Raw genomic sequence first — 14508 nt, 5'->3', positions numbered from 1 at the left:
ACCGCACACTTTTGAAACACTCTCTAGTACCGCACACTTCTGTAAACACTCTCTAGTACCGCACACTTCTGAAAACACTTTCTAGTTCCGCACACTTCTGAAAACGCTCTCTAGTACCGCACACTTCTGAAAACGCTCTCTAGTACCGCACACTTCTGAAAACGCTCTCTAGTTCCGCACACTTCTGAAAACGCTCTCTAGTTCCGCACACTTCTGAAAACGCTCTCTAATACCGCACACTTTTGAAAACACTCTCTAGTACCGCACACTTCTGAAAAAACTCTCTAATACCACACACTTTTAGAACACTCTCTAGTACCGCACACTTTTGAAAACACTCGCTAGTACCGCACACTTCTGAAAACACTCGCTAGTACCGCACACTTTTGAAAACACTCTCTAGTACCGCACACTTCTGAAAACACTCTCTAGTTCTGCACAATTTTAGAACACTCTCTAGTACCGCACACTTCTGAAAACACTCACTAGTACTGCACACTTTTGAAAACACTCTCTAGTACCGCACACTTCTGAAAACACTCTCTAGTTCCACACAATTTTAGAACACTCTCTAGTACCGCACACTTCTGAAAACACTCTCTAGTTCCGCAATTTTGAACACTTCTAGCAATAAACACTCTCTAGTACCGCGACACTTCTGAAAACACTCTCTAGTTCCTCAGCACAATTTTAGAACACTCTCTAGTACCGCGACACTTCTGAAAACACTCTCTAGTTCCGCACAATTTTAGAACACTGTCTAGTACCGCACACTTCTGAAAACACTCTCTAGTACCGCACAATTTTAGAACACTTGTCTAGTACCGCACACTTCTGAAAACACTCTCTAGTTCCGCACAATTTTAGAACACTTGTCTAGTACCGCACACTTCTGAAAGCACTCTCTAGTCCCGCACACTTTTGAAAGCACTCTCTAGTACCGCACACTTCTGAAAGCACTCTCTAGTACCGCACACTTCTGAAAACGCTCTATAGTTCCGCACAATTTTAGAACACTCTCTAGTCCCGCACACTTCTGAAAACACTCTCTAGTCCCGCAATTTTAGAACACTTCTAGTACACAACTGGCTCTCTAGTTCCGCTCGAAACGCTAGTTCCACAATTTTAGAACACAGTCTAGTACTGCACACTTCTGAAAACACTCTCTAGTTCCAAGCACAATTTTAGAACACTCTCTAGTACCAAGCACACTTCTGAAAACACTCTCTAGTACTGCACACTTCTGAAAACACTCTCTAGTTCCGCAATTTTGAACAATCTTTAGAAACACTGTCTAGTACCGCGACACTTCTGAAAACACTCTCTAGTTCCAGCACAATTTTAGAACACTCTCTAGTACCAGCAGACACTTCTGAAAACACTCTCTAGTACGGCACACTTCTGAAAACACTCTCTAGTTCCGCACAATTTTAGAACACTCTCTAGTACCGCACACTTCTGAAAACACTCTCTAGTACCGCACACTTCTGAAAACACTCTCTAGTTCCGCACAATTTTAGAACACTGTCTAGTACCGCACACTTCTGAAAACACTCTCTAGTACCGCACACTTCTGAAAGCACTCTCTAGTACTGCACACTTCTGAAAACGCTCTCTAGTCCCGCACAATTTTAGAGCACTGTCTAGTACCGCACACTTCTGAAAACACTCTCTAGTACCGCACACTTCTGAAAACGCTCTCTAGTTCCGCACAATTTTAGAACACTCTCTAGTCCCGCACACTTCTGAAAACGCTCTCTAGTTCCACACAATTTTAGAACACTGTCTAGTCCCGCACACTTCTGAAAACGCTCTCTAGTTCCACACAATTTTAGAACACTGTCTAGTCACGCACACTTCTGAAAACGCTCTCTAGTTCCGCACAATTTTAGAACACTGTCTAGTCCCGCACACTTCTGAAAACGCTCTCTAGTTCCACACAATTTTAGAACACTGTCTAGTCCCGCACACTTCTGAAAACGCTCTCTAGTTCCACACAATTTTAGAACACTGTCTAGTCACGCACACTTCTGAAAACGCTCTCTAGTTCCGCACAATTTTAGAACACTGTCTAGTCCTGCACACTTCTGAAAACGCTCTCTAGTTCCGCACAATTTTAGAACACTGTCTAGTCCCAAGACACTTCTGAAAACGCTCTCTAGTTCCGCACAATTTTAGAACACTGTCTAGTCCCGCACACTTCTGAAAACGCTCTCTAGTTCCGCACAATTTTAGAACACTGTCTAGTCCCGCACACTTCTGAAAACACTCTCTAGTCCCGCACACTTCTGAAAACGCTCTCTAGTTCCACACAATTTTAGAACACTGTCTAGTACCGCACACTTCTGAAAACACTCACTAGTTCCGCACAATTTTAGAACACTGTCTAGTCCCACGACACTTCTGAAAACACTCTCTAGTTCCGCACAATTTTAGAACACTTGTCTAGTCCCCACACACTTCTGAAAACACTCTCTAGTTCCGCACAATTTTAGAACACTGTCTAGTCCCACGACACTTCTGAAAACACTCTCTAGTTCCGCACAATTTTAGAACACTGTCTAGTCCCGCACACTTCTGAAAACACTCTCTAGTTCCGCAGCAATTTTAGAACACTTGTCTAGTCCCAGCACACTTCTGAAAACACTCACTAGTTCCAAGACAATTTTATAACACTGTCTAGTCCAGATTTGTGATCAGAATATCTGTCTACACAAACGTAATGTGAATTATTATACAGGATAACTCGTTACGCCTCTCATCACACTAGAATCGTGCTTTCCTCCATCAACGCGCATACCTTAGACAACAAATTTAGCCTCTAAAGACCCATTCCCACTAAAGTAAACATCTCTGTGTTCAGGTCATCTTGCGTCACAGGGCCTGTTTTGGACGTCACTTACTGGTTTGATGAATTTGAGAGTTGGCGTTATTTATCTGAACACATCAGTGTGTTATTAAAAATCAAACTCCCCTCTGAGAGGTTCATCGTCCGTCCATGACGCATGGAGAAACAATGACGCATCACGATGTGCTCTGATGCAATATATCAGATGAATAACTCACAGCCTTGCTTCCATTATGGCCATCATGGGAATCCGTTCATTTCCATGCTGCTGATGTGGGAGTGTGATTTACTGCAGATACGCCACAAACATTCCCAGAACATCAGAATCGCTCTTTAATGATAACGCAGAAGTGTGTGAAGTTTAATAACATTATCAACAAACACTCTCTAGTACCGCACACTTCTGAAAACACTCTCTAGTACCGCACACTTCTGAAAACACTCTCTAGTTCCGCACAATTTTAGAACACTGTCTAGTACCGCACACTTCTGAAAACACTCTCTAGTTCCGCACAATTTTAGAACACTGTCTAGTACTGCACACTTCTGAAAACACTCTCTAGTACCGCACACTTCTGAAAACACTCTCTAGTTCCGCACAATTTTAGAACACTCTCTAGTACCGCACACTTCTGAAAACACTCTCTAGTACCGCACACTTCTGAAAACACTCTCTAGTTCCGCACAATTTTAGAACACTGTCTAGTACCGCACACTTCTGAAAACACTCTCTAGTACCGCACACTTCTGAAAACACTCTCTAGTTCCAGCACAATTTTAGAACACTGTCTAGTTCCGCACACTTCTGAAAACACTCTCTAGTACCGCACACTTCTGAAAACACTCTCTAGTTCCGCACAATTTTAGAACACTGTCTAGTTCCAGCACACTTCTGAAAACACTCTCTAGTTCCAGCACAATTTTAGAACACTGTCTAGTACCAAGACACTTCTGAAAACACTCTAGTTCCGCACAATTTTAGAACACTCTCTAGTTCCACACACTTCTGAAAACACTCTCTAGTCCCTCACACTTAGCACAATTTTAGAACACTGTCTAGTACCACGACACTTCTGAAAACACTCTCTAGTTCCAGCACAATTTTAGAACACTGTCTAGTACCGCGACACTTCTGAAAACACTCTAGTTCCGCAGACAATTTTAGAACACTCTCTAGTTCCAAGACACTTCTGAAAACACTCTCTAGTACCGCGACACTTCTGAAAACACTCTCTAGTTCCGCACAATTTTAGAACACTGTCTAGTACCGACACTTGAAAACACTTCTAGTTCCGCACACTTCTGAAAACACTCTCTAGTTCCAGCACAATTTTAGAACACTGTCTAGTACCGCGACACTTCTGAAAACACTCTAGTTCCAAGACACTTCTGAAAACACTGTCTAGTACCGCACACTTCTGAAAACACTCTCTAGTTCCAGCACAATTTTAGAACACTGTCTAGTACCGCGACACTTCTGAAAACACTCTCTAGTACCAAGCACACTTCTGAAAGCACTCTCTAGTCCCACACTATTTTAGAACACTGTCTAGTACCGCGACACTTCTGAAAACACTCTCTAGTTCCACGACAATTTTAGAACACTTGTCTAGTACCGCGACACTTCTGAAAGCACTCTCTAGTCCCAAGACACTTCTGAAAGCACTCTCTAGTACCGCGACACTTCTGAAAACGCTCTCTAGTTCCGCACAATTTTAGAACACTGTCTAGTACCGCACACTTCTGAAAACACTCTCTAGTTCCAGCACAATTTTAGAACACTGTCTAGTACCGCGACACTTCTGAAAACACTCTCTAGTTCCGCACAATTTTAGAACACTGTCTAGTACCGCACACTTCTGAAAACACTCTCTAGTTCCGCACAATTTTAGAACACTGTCTAGTACCGCACACTTCTGAAAACACTCTCTAGTACCGCACAATTTTAGAACACTGTCTAGTACCGCACACTTCTGAAAACACTCTCTAGTTCCGCACAATTTTAGAACACTTGTCTAGTACCGCGACACTTCTGAAAGCACTCTCTAGTCCCAAGACACTTCTGAAAGCACTCTCTAGTACCGCGACACTTCTGAAAACGCTCTCTAGTTCCGCACAATTTTAGAACACTGTCTAGTACCGCACACTTCTGAAAACACTCTCTAGTTCCGCACAATTTTAGAACACTGTCTAGTACCGCACACTTCTGAAAACACTCTCTAGTTCCGCACAATTTTATAACACTGTCTAGTACCGCACACTTCTGAAAGCACTCTCTAGTCCCGCACACTTCTGAAAGCACTCTCTAGTACCGCACACTTCTGAAAACGCTCTCTAGTTCCGCACAATTTTAGAACACTGTCTAGTACCGCACACTTCTGAAAACACTCTCTAGTTCCGCACAATTTTAGAACACTGTCTAGTACCGCACACTTCTGAAAACACTCTCTAGTTCCGCACAATTTTATAACACTGTCTAGTACTGCACACTTCTGAAAACACTCTCTAGTTCCGCACAATTTTAGAACACTCTCTAGTACCGCACACTTCTGAAAACACTCTCTAGTACCGCACAATTTTAGAACACTGTCTAGTACCGCACACTTCTGAAAACACTCTCTAGTTCCGCACAATTTTAGAACACTGTCTAGTACCAAGACACTTCTGAAAACGCTCTCTAGTTCCGCGACAATTTTAGAACACTGTCTAGTACCGCGACACTTCTGAAAACACTCTCTAGTTCCGCACAATTTTAGAACACTGTCTAGTACCGCACACTTCTGAAAACACTCTCTAGTTCCCAAGACACACTTCTGAAAGCACTCTCTAGTACCGCGACACTTCTGAAAACACTCTCTAGTTCCGCACAATTTTAGAACACTGTCTAGTACCAAGCACACTTCTGAAAACACTCTCTAGTTCCAAGACACTTTTAGAAGCACTGTCTAGTACCGCACACTTCTGAAAACACTCTCTAGTTCCGCACAATTTTAGAACACTGTCTAGTACCGCACACTTCTGAAAACACTCTCTAGTTCCAAGCACAATTTTAGAACACTGTCTAGTACCGCGACACTTCTGAAAACACTCTCTAGTACCGCACACTTCTGAAAACTCTCTAGTTCCACAATTTTAGAACACTGTCTAGTCCCAGCACACTTCTGAAAACACTCTCTAGTTCCGCAGACAATTTTAGAACACTGTCTAGTACCGCACACTTCTGAAAACACTCTCTAGTTCCGCACAATTTTAGAACACTGTCTAGTACCGCACACTTCTGAAAACACTCTCTAGTTCCGCACAATTTTAGAACACTGTCTAGTACCGCACACTTCTGAAAACACTCTCTAGTTCCAGCACAATTTTAGAACACTCTCTAGTACCGCACACTTCTGAAAACACTCTCTAGTTCCAAGCACAATTTTAGAACACTGTCTAGTACCGCACACTTCTGAAAACACTCTCTAGTTCCTCACAATTTTAGAACACTCTCTAGTACCGCACACTTCTGAAAACACTCTCTAGTTCCAGCACAATTTTAGAACACTCTCTAGTACCGCACACTTCTGAAAACACTCTCTAGTACCGCACACTTCTGAAAACACTCTCTAGTTCCAGCACAATTTTAGAACACTGTCTAGTACCGCGACACTTCTGAAAACACTCTCTAGTACCGCGACACTTCTGAAAGCACTCTCTAGTACCAAGACACTTCTGAAAACGCTCTCTAGTTCCAAGACAATTTTAGAACACTGTCTAGTACCGCGACACTTCTGAAAACACTCACTAGTTCCGCACAATTTTAGAACAATGTCTAGTCCCACGACGCTTCTGAAAACACTCTCTAGTTCCAGCACAATTTTAGAACACTGTCTAGTACCGCACACTTCTGAAAACACTCACTAGTTCTGCACAATTTTAGAACACTGTCTAGTCCCAGCACACTTCTGAAAACACTCACTAGTTCTGCACAATTTTAGAACACTGTCTAGTACCGCACACTTCTGAAAACACTCACTAGTTCCGCACAATTTTAGAACACTGTCTAGTCCCAAGACACTTCTGAAAACACTCTCTAGTTCCGCACAATTTTAGAACACTGTCTAGTCCCGCACACTTCTGAAAACACTCTCTAGTTCCGCACAATTTTAGAACACTGTCTAGTCCCGCACACTTCTGGAAACGCTCTCTAGTTCCGCACAATTTTAGAACACTGTCTAGTACCACACACTTCTGAAAACACTCACTAGTTCCGCACAATTTTAGAACACTGTCTAGTACCGCACACTTCTGAAAACACTCTCTAGTTCCGCACAATTTTAGAACACTTGTCTAGTCCCGCACACTTCTGAAAACACTCTCTAGTTCCGCACAATTTTAGAACACTGTCTAGTACTGCACACTTCTGAAAACACTCTCTAGTTCCGCACAATTTTAGAACACTGTCTAGTACCGCACACTTCTGAAAACACTCTCTAGTCCCACACTATTTTAGAACACTGTCTAGTACCGCACACTTCTGAAAACACTCTCTAGTTCCAGCACAATTTTAGAACACTGTCTAGTACCACGACACTTCTGAAAACACTCACTAGTTCTGCACAATTTTAGAACACTGTCTAGTCCCACGACACTTCTGAAAACACTCACTAGTTCTGCACAATTTTAGAACACTGTCTAGTACCGCGACGCTTCTGAAAACACTCACTAGTTCCAAGCACAATTTTAGAACACTGTCTAGTCCCGACACTTCTGAAAACACTCTCTAGTTCCGCACAATTTTAGAACACTGTCTAGTCCGCACACTTCTGAAAACACTCTCTAGTTCCAGCACAATTTTAGAACACTGTCTAGTCCCAGACACTTCTGGAAACGCTCTCTAGTTCCAGCACAATTTTAGAACACTGTCTAGTACCACACACTTCTGAAAACACTCACTAGTTCCGCACAATTTTAGAACACTGTCTAGTACCGCACACTTCTGAAAACACTCTCTAGTTCCGCACAATTTTAGAACACTTGTCTAGTCCCGCACACTTCTGAAAACACTCTCTAGTTCCGCACAATTTTAGAACACTGTCTAGTACTGCACACTTCTGAAAACACTCTCTAGTACCGCACAATTTTAGAACACTGTCTAGTACCGCACACTTCTGAAAACACTCTCTAGTTCCGCACAATTTTAGAACACTTGTCTAGTCCCGCACACTTCTGAAAACACTCTCTAGTTCCGCACAATTTTAGAACACTCTCTAGTACCGCACACTTCTGAAAACACTCTCTAGTTCCGCACAATTTTAGAACACTGTCTAGTACCGCACACTTCTGAAAACACTCTCTAGTTCCGCACAATTTTAGAACACTCTCTAGTACCGCACACTTCTGAAAACACTCTCTAGTTCCGCACAATTTTAGAACACTGTCTAGTTCCGCACACTTCTGAAAACACTCTCTAGTTCCGCACAATTTTAGAACACTGTCTAGTACCGCACACTTCTGAAAACACTCTGTAGTACCGCACACTTCTGAAAACACTCTCTAGTTCCGCACAATTTTAGAACACTCTCTAGTACCGCACACTTCTGAAAACACTCTCTAGTTCCGCACAATTTTAGAACACTGTCTAGTTCCGCACACTTCTGAAAACACTCTCTAGTTCCGCACAATTTTAGAACACTGTCTAGTACCGCACACTTCTGAAAACACTCTAGTTCCGCACACTTCTGAAAACACTCTCTAGTACCGCACACTTCTGAAAACACTCTCTAGTTCCGCACAATTTTAGAACACTGTCTAGTACCGCACACTTCTGAAAACACTCTCTAGTACCGCACACTTCTGAAAGCACTCTCTAGTCCCACACTATTTTAGAACACTGTCTAGTACCGCACACTTCTGAAAACACTCTCTAGTTCCAGCACAATTTTAGAACACTTGTCTAGTACCGCACACTTCTGAAAGCACTCTCTAGTCCCGCACACTTCTGAAAGCACTCTCTAGTACCGCACACTTCTGAAAACGCTCTCTAGTTCCGCACAATTTTAGAACACTGTCTAGTACCGCACACTTCTGAAAACACTCTCTAGTTCCGCACAATTTTAGAACACTGTCTAGTACTGCACACTTCTGAAAACACTCTCTAGTTCCGCACAATTTTATAACACTGTCTAGTACTGCACACTTCTGAAAACACTCTCTAGTTCCGCACAATTTTAGAACACTCTCTAGTACCGCACACTTCTGAAAACACTCTCTAGTACCGCACACTTCTGAAAACACTCTCTAGTTCCAGCACAATTTTAGAACACTGTCTAGTACCGCACACTTCTGAAAACACTCTCTAGTTCCTGCACTTCTGAACACTCTTTAGTACACACTCTCTGAGTACTCGCAGACACTTCTGAAAACACTCTCTAGTACCGCGACACTTCTGAAAACACTCTCTAGTTCCGCAGACAATTTTAGAACACTCTCTAGTACCGCGACACTTCTGAAAACACTCTCTAGTACCGCACACTTCTGAAAACACTCTCTAGTTCCGCACAATTTTAGAACACTGTCTAGTACCGCACACTTCTGAAAACACTCTCTAGTACCAGCACACTTCTGAAAGCACTCTCTAGTACCGCGACACTTCTGAAAACGCTCTCTAGTCCCAGCACAGTTTTAGAACACTGTCTAGTACCGCACACTTCTGAAAACACTCTCTAGTTCCGCACAATTTTAGAACACTGTCTAGTACCACACACTTCTGAAAACACTCTCTAGTACCACAGCACACTTCTAGAAAGCACTCTCTAGTACCGCATGACACTTCTGAAAACGCTCTCTAGTTCCGCAGACAATTTTAGAACACTGTCTAGTACCGCGACACTTCTGAAAACACTCACTAGTTCCGCGACAATTTTAGAACAATGTCTAGTCCCAAGACGCTTCTGAAAACACTCTCTAGTTCCAGCACAATTTTAGAACACTGTCTAGTACCGCGACGCTTCTGAAAACACTCACTAGTTCCGCACAATTTTAGAACACTGTCTAGTCCCAGCACACTTCTGAAAACACTCTCTAGTTCCGCACAATTTTAGAACACTGTCTAGTCCCACGACACTTCTGAAAACACTCTCTAGTTCCGCACAATTTTAGAACACTGTCTAGTCCCGCACACTTCTGAAAACGCTCTCTAGTTCCGCACAATTTTAGAACACTGTCTAGTACCGCGACACTTCTGAAAACACTCACTAGTTCCAGCACAATTTTAGAACACTGTCTAGTACCGCACACTTCTGAAAACACTCTCTAGTTCCACACAATTTTAGAACACTTGTCTAGTCCCAGCACACTTCTGAAAACACTCTCTAGTTCCAAGCACAATTTTAGAACACTGTCTAGTACTGCACACTTCTGAAAACACTCTCTAGTACCTCAAGACACAATCTTTAGAACACTGTCTAGTACCGCACACTTCTGAAAACACTCTCTAGTTCCGCCATTAGACACACTTTTAGAACACTCTGTCTAGTACCTCAAGCACACTTCTGAAAACACTCTCTAGTTCCGCACAATTTTAGAACACTGTCTAGTACCAGCACACTTCTGAAAACACTCACTAGTTCCGCACAATTTTAGAACACTGTCTAGTACCGCACACTTCTGAAAACACTCTCTAGTTCCAAGCACAATTTTAGAACACTGTCTAGTCCCGCAAGACACTTCTGAAAACACTCTCTAGTTCCGCACAATTTTAGAACACTGTCTAGTACCGCACACTTCTGAAAACACTCACTAGTTCCGCACAATTTTAGAACACTGTCTAGTACCGCACACTTCTGAAAACACTCACTAGTTCCGCACAATTTTATAACACTGTCTAGTCCAGATTTGTGATCAGAATATCTGTCTACACAAACGTAATGTGAATTATTATACAGGATAACTTGTTACACCTCTCATCACACTAGAATCGTGCTTTCCTCCATCAACACGCATACCTTAGACAACGAATTTAGCCTCTAAAGACCCATTCCCACTAAAGTAAACATCTCTGTGTTCAGGTCATCTTGCGTCACAGGGCCTGTTTTGGACATCACTTACTGGTTTGATGAATTTGAGAGTTGGCGTTATTTATCTGAACACATCAGTGTGTTATTAAAAATCAAACTCCCCTCTGAGAGGTTCATCGTCCGTCCATGACGCATGGAGAAACAATGACGCATCACGATGTGCTCTGATGCAATATATCAGATGAATAACTCACAGCCTTGCTTCCATTATGGCCATCATGGGAATCCGTTCATTTCCATGCTGCTGATGTGGGAGTGTGATTTACTGCAGATACGCCACAAACATTCCCAGAACATCAGAATCGCTCTTTAATGATAACGCAGAAGTGTGTGAAGTTTAATAACATTATCAACACTTATTTCAGATCATTTGTTCTCCAAACCGACCATTGGACATCACTAGTGCACCATCTCAAATCCAAACCTTTAATCCAAGACAACAGATTCATGAATAGAGTAGAGATAAATCATATACAGTAATGACAAATGCCAAGTGTTAAAATAACATGTACGCTTTAAACGTCTCTTTCTTTTTCTAGACTAAGAACGCTTGGAAGTTTCCAGGTGGTCTGTCAGATCTTGGAGAAAACATTGGTGAGATTCAATTGCTGTTAATTTCATTGAAGGGTAAAAACTGAAATTATTCTAATTATTCCCAAGAAGAATTGTCTTGTCCTACAGTAAATATCAGCTTTACTTGCTCCGAAAGTGCATTTATAACATGATCATCTAAGATCTGAAACCCTCAACATATTCGGTTACAGAAATACTTCATTTATTTGTGTTAAACCTTCAATGTTATTTGTGTCAGGAACCGGTTTGGATAAATATCTAAACAAGATCAATTTACAAAATATGGGCAACACTGATTGTGACTTTGATATGGTAGAATTGCTCATATATTATAATACAGTATAACTTTTGTTCAATAGGTGGCGCTGTCATCACATTTATGTGATGCTGTCAGGGTGTGGTCACAATGACACGCACAAAGTTTCATGTCAATACAGCAAAGCGTTGCCGAGATATAGCCTCAGATGCTTTTTGGCATCTTGACATTGAATTTGCTGGTGCGCTATTTGAGAACCGTTTCGTCTATATCGAAACAATTTTGGCAACTTAAGTCACGTGGGTCTCTAGATGATATATGACAAATTTTGTGCGATATACAGCCTAAAAGAAGTTTGAAAAAGTGGGTTTGGAAGTATGGCCGACCATGGTGCGCTTAGTATTTTTTGGGGAAAATTTTAAATGCCGGAAAATCTAGTCGGGCTCCTTCAGCTTCGATATTGTAGAATTGCTCATATATTATAATACAGTATAACTTTTTTCCAATAGGTGGCACTGTCACCACATTTATGTAATTCTTTCAGGGTGTGGTCACAATGACACGCACAAAGTTTCATGTCAATACAGCAAAGCGTTGCCAAGATATAGCCTCAGATCCTATTTGGCGTCTTGCCATTGAATTTGCTGGTGCGCTATTTGAGAACTGTTTCGTCTATATCGAAACGTTTTTGGAAACTTTTTGTCACGAGGGTCTCTAGATGATATATGTCAAATTTTGTGCGATATACAGCCTTGGAGGAGTTTGAAAAAGTGGGGTTTCAACTCAAATTTGGCAAATTTTCGGATTAAAAGGCCAAAATAATCAAACGTTTTAAGCATTTTTAAACATTTCATTATAACTTTTGACCACTTAGTGGCGCTGTCCCCAAACTTTATAGGTACCCTCAGGGTACGTTGCTGATGATGCATACCAAGTTTTGTAACAATGCGCCAATGTGTTTGTAAAATACAGCATATATGACAAAATTCAAAATGACCAACACCCAATATGGCCGACATAAAATTTGGTACAATCGACTCATCATGCTCTGAGGAATCTAAAGAGACAAGTCTCGTAATTTTAGGCCAAACTATTCAGAAGTTATAAGCAAAAATAGCCATTTTTTATATATATATATATCCTGACCACTAGGTGGCGCTGTGTCGAAACAGCGCAGGCATCCTCAATTCATGATGGCTATGCCGTACACCAAGTTTTGTTTCAATACGCAAAAGCATTGCGAAGATACAGCCTCACGTCCATTTTGGCGTGCTCGCCATTTAATTCGTTGATGCGTTATTCAAGAATGGTTTGCTCTATCAAAAAGCTTTTAATAATTTTTTTGTCTTCAGTGTCCCTAGATGATACATGCCAAATATTGTGCATATTCGACTTACAGTCTCAGAGGAGTTCGAAAAAATATTTTTTGGGGAAAATTTTAAATGCCGGACAATCTAGTCGGGCTCCTTCAGCTTCGATATTGTAGAATTGCTCCTATATTATAATACAGTATATCTTTTGTCCAATAGGTGGCGCTGTCCCCAAACTTTATAGGTACGCTCAGGGCATGTTGCTGATGATGCATACCAAGTTTTGTAACAATGCGCCAATGTGTTTGTAAAATACAGCATATAATGACAAAATTTAAAATGGCCGACACTCAATATGGCCGACATAAGAAAATTTGGTATTATTGGGGGAAAATTTTAAATGCTGGAAAATTTAGTCGGGCTCTTATTTTGTCTTAATTATGTTTCACAGTTTTGCTTCTCAAGTCAGTTAATTTGGACGCTTAGATATTTTTTAGGATATTTGGAAATCGAGAGAAAATACTGATTAAGACAATATTTTTTATTTATTTGTTTTCTAACTGTATATTTCAGGCGCGACAGCTGTTCGGAGGTTTTCGAGAAACCGAGTCCGATCAGAATTCGATCTCTCCTGAGTATTCGTCAGCAGCACAATCATCCCGGAGCGTTCGGTATGTCCGATATGTACCTGATCTGCAGACTCCGTCCGCTTTCGTTCGACATTAACTTCTGCACCCAGGAATGTCTGCGCTGTGAATGGCTGGATTTAGCGGAACTCGTCAAGACCAGCGAGACGACGCCGATCACAAGTCGTATCGCAAAGATTCTCCTGTACGGTTTGGAAAAGGGCTTTCACAACATCGACCTCACAATGGAGGAGCTGCCGGCGGTGTATTCCGGCATGTTCTATCAGCTCTACCACAGGCGGCTGCCGGAGTCGTGAGAGACGTTGTAAATGTAATTGAACCCTAAACACTCTTAACACTAAAGGTTCCAGTGGAAACTAAATAACGGTTTAATAGTTGGATAAGAGAAACAAGATGCACGAGGGTGACCTCGCAAAAACAAGAACATGCCAAGGTCAAATTTCACCCCATATTTAATGGAAAAATCTAAGAATTTGGATTTTGCATCGAAATATCGAAACATCGATTTTTCGAGAAATTTCGTTGGTTCACATTGTCCCATTTTTTTGAATGCTAATTAAATTAATTAACAAATTTTAGCCAAATTAAAATGAACAAATTTTATTTTGACTCATTTGAACTAATTAACTAATAAAAAATGTTATTATATGTGGAAATGGGATTAATCGTCATGAAAATAATATCACGCTTTCTTTAGGCAACATATACAGTAAATTATTATTATTATTATTTATATAAGTTTTATTAAATTTGGGAAAAATATGTCGTAGATATTTATTTTATGTTTTACCCATTAACTTTTAATTCTCGCGTT

At 41.3% G+C, this 14508-nt stretch overlaps 1 protein-coding gene across 1 annotated transcript in view; it reads left to right on the top strand.

The window, feature by feature from the left end:
• nudt6 (nudix (nucleoside diphosphate linked moiety X)-type motif 6) overlaps positions 1-14412 on the top strand; it is a 38929-nt gene extending 24517 nt beyond the window's left edge. The window contains 3 exon segments of the mRNA XM_052149505.1: positions 11448-11502; positions 13621-13668; positions 13671-14412. Coding sequence (XP_052005465.1) covers positions 11448-11502; positions 13621-13668; positions 13671-13990 — 423 coding nt within the window. The 3' untranslated portion in view covers positions 13991-14412.
• The last annotated feature ends 96 nt before the right edge of the window (positions 14413-14508 follow it).

This window comes from Xyrauchen texanus, chromosome 19 (assembly GCF_025860055.1).
Source record: "Xyrauchen texanus isolate HMW12.3.18 chromosome 19, RBS_HiC_50CHRs, whole genome shotgun sequence".
NCBI classification, from domain to species: Eukaryota; Metazoa; Chordata; class Actinopteri; order Cypriniformes; family Catostomidae; genus Xyrauchen; species Xyrauchen texanus.
This window is presented reverse-complemented; position numbering and strand designations above follow the sequence as displayed.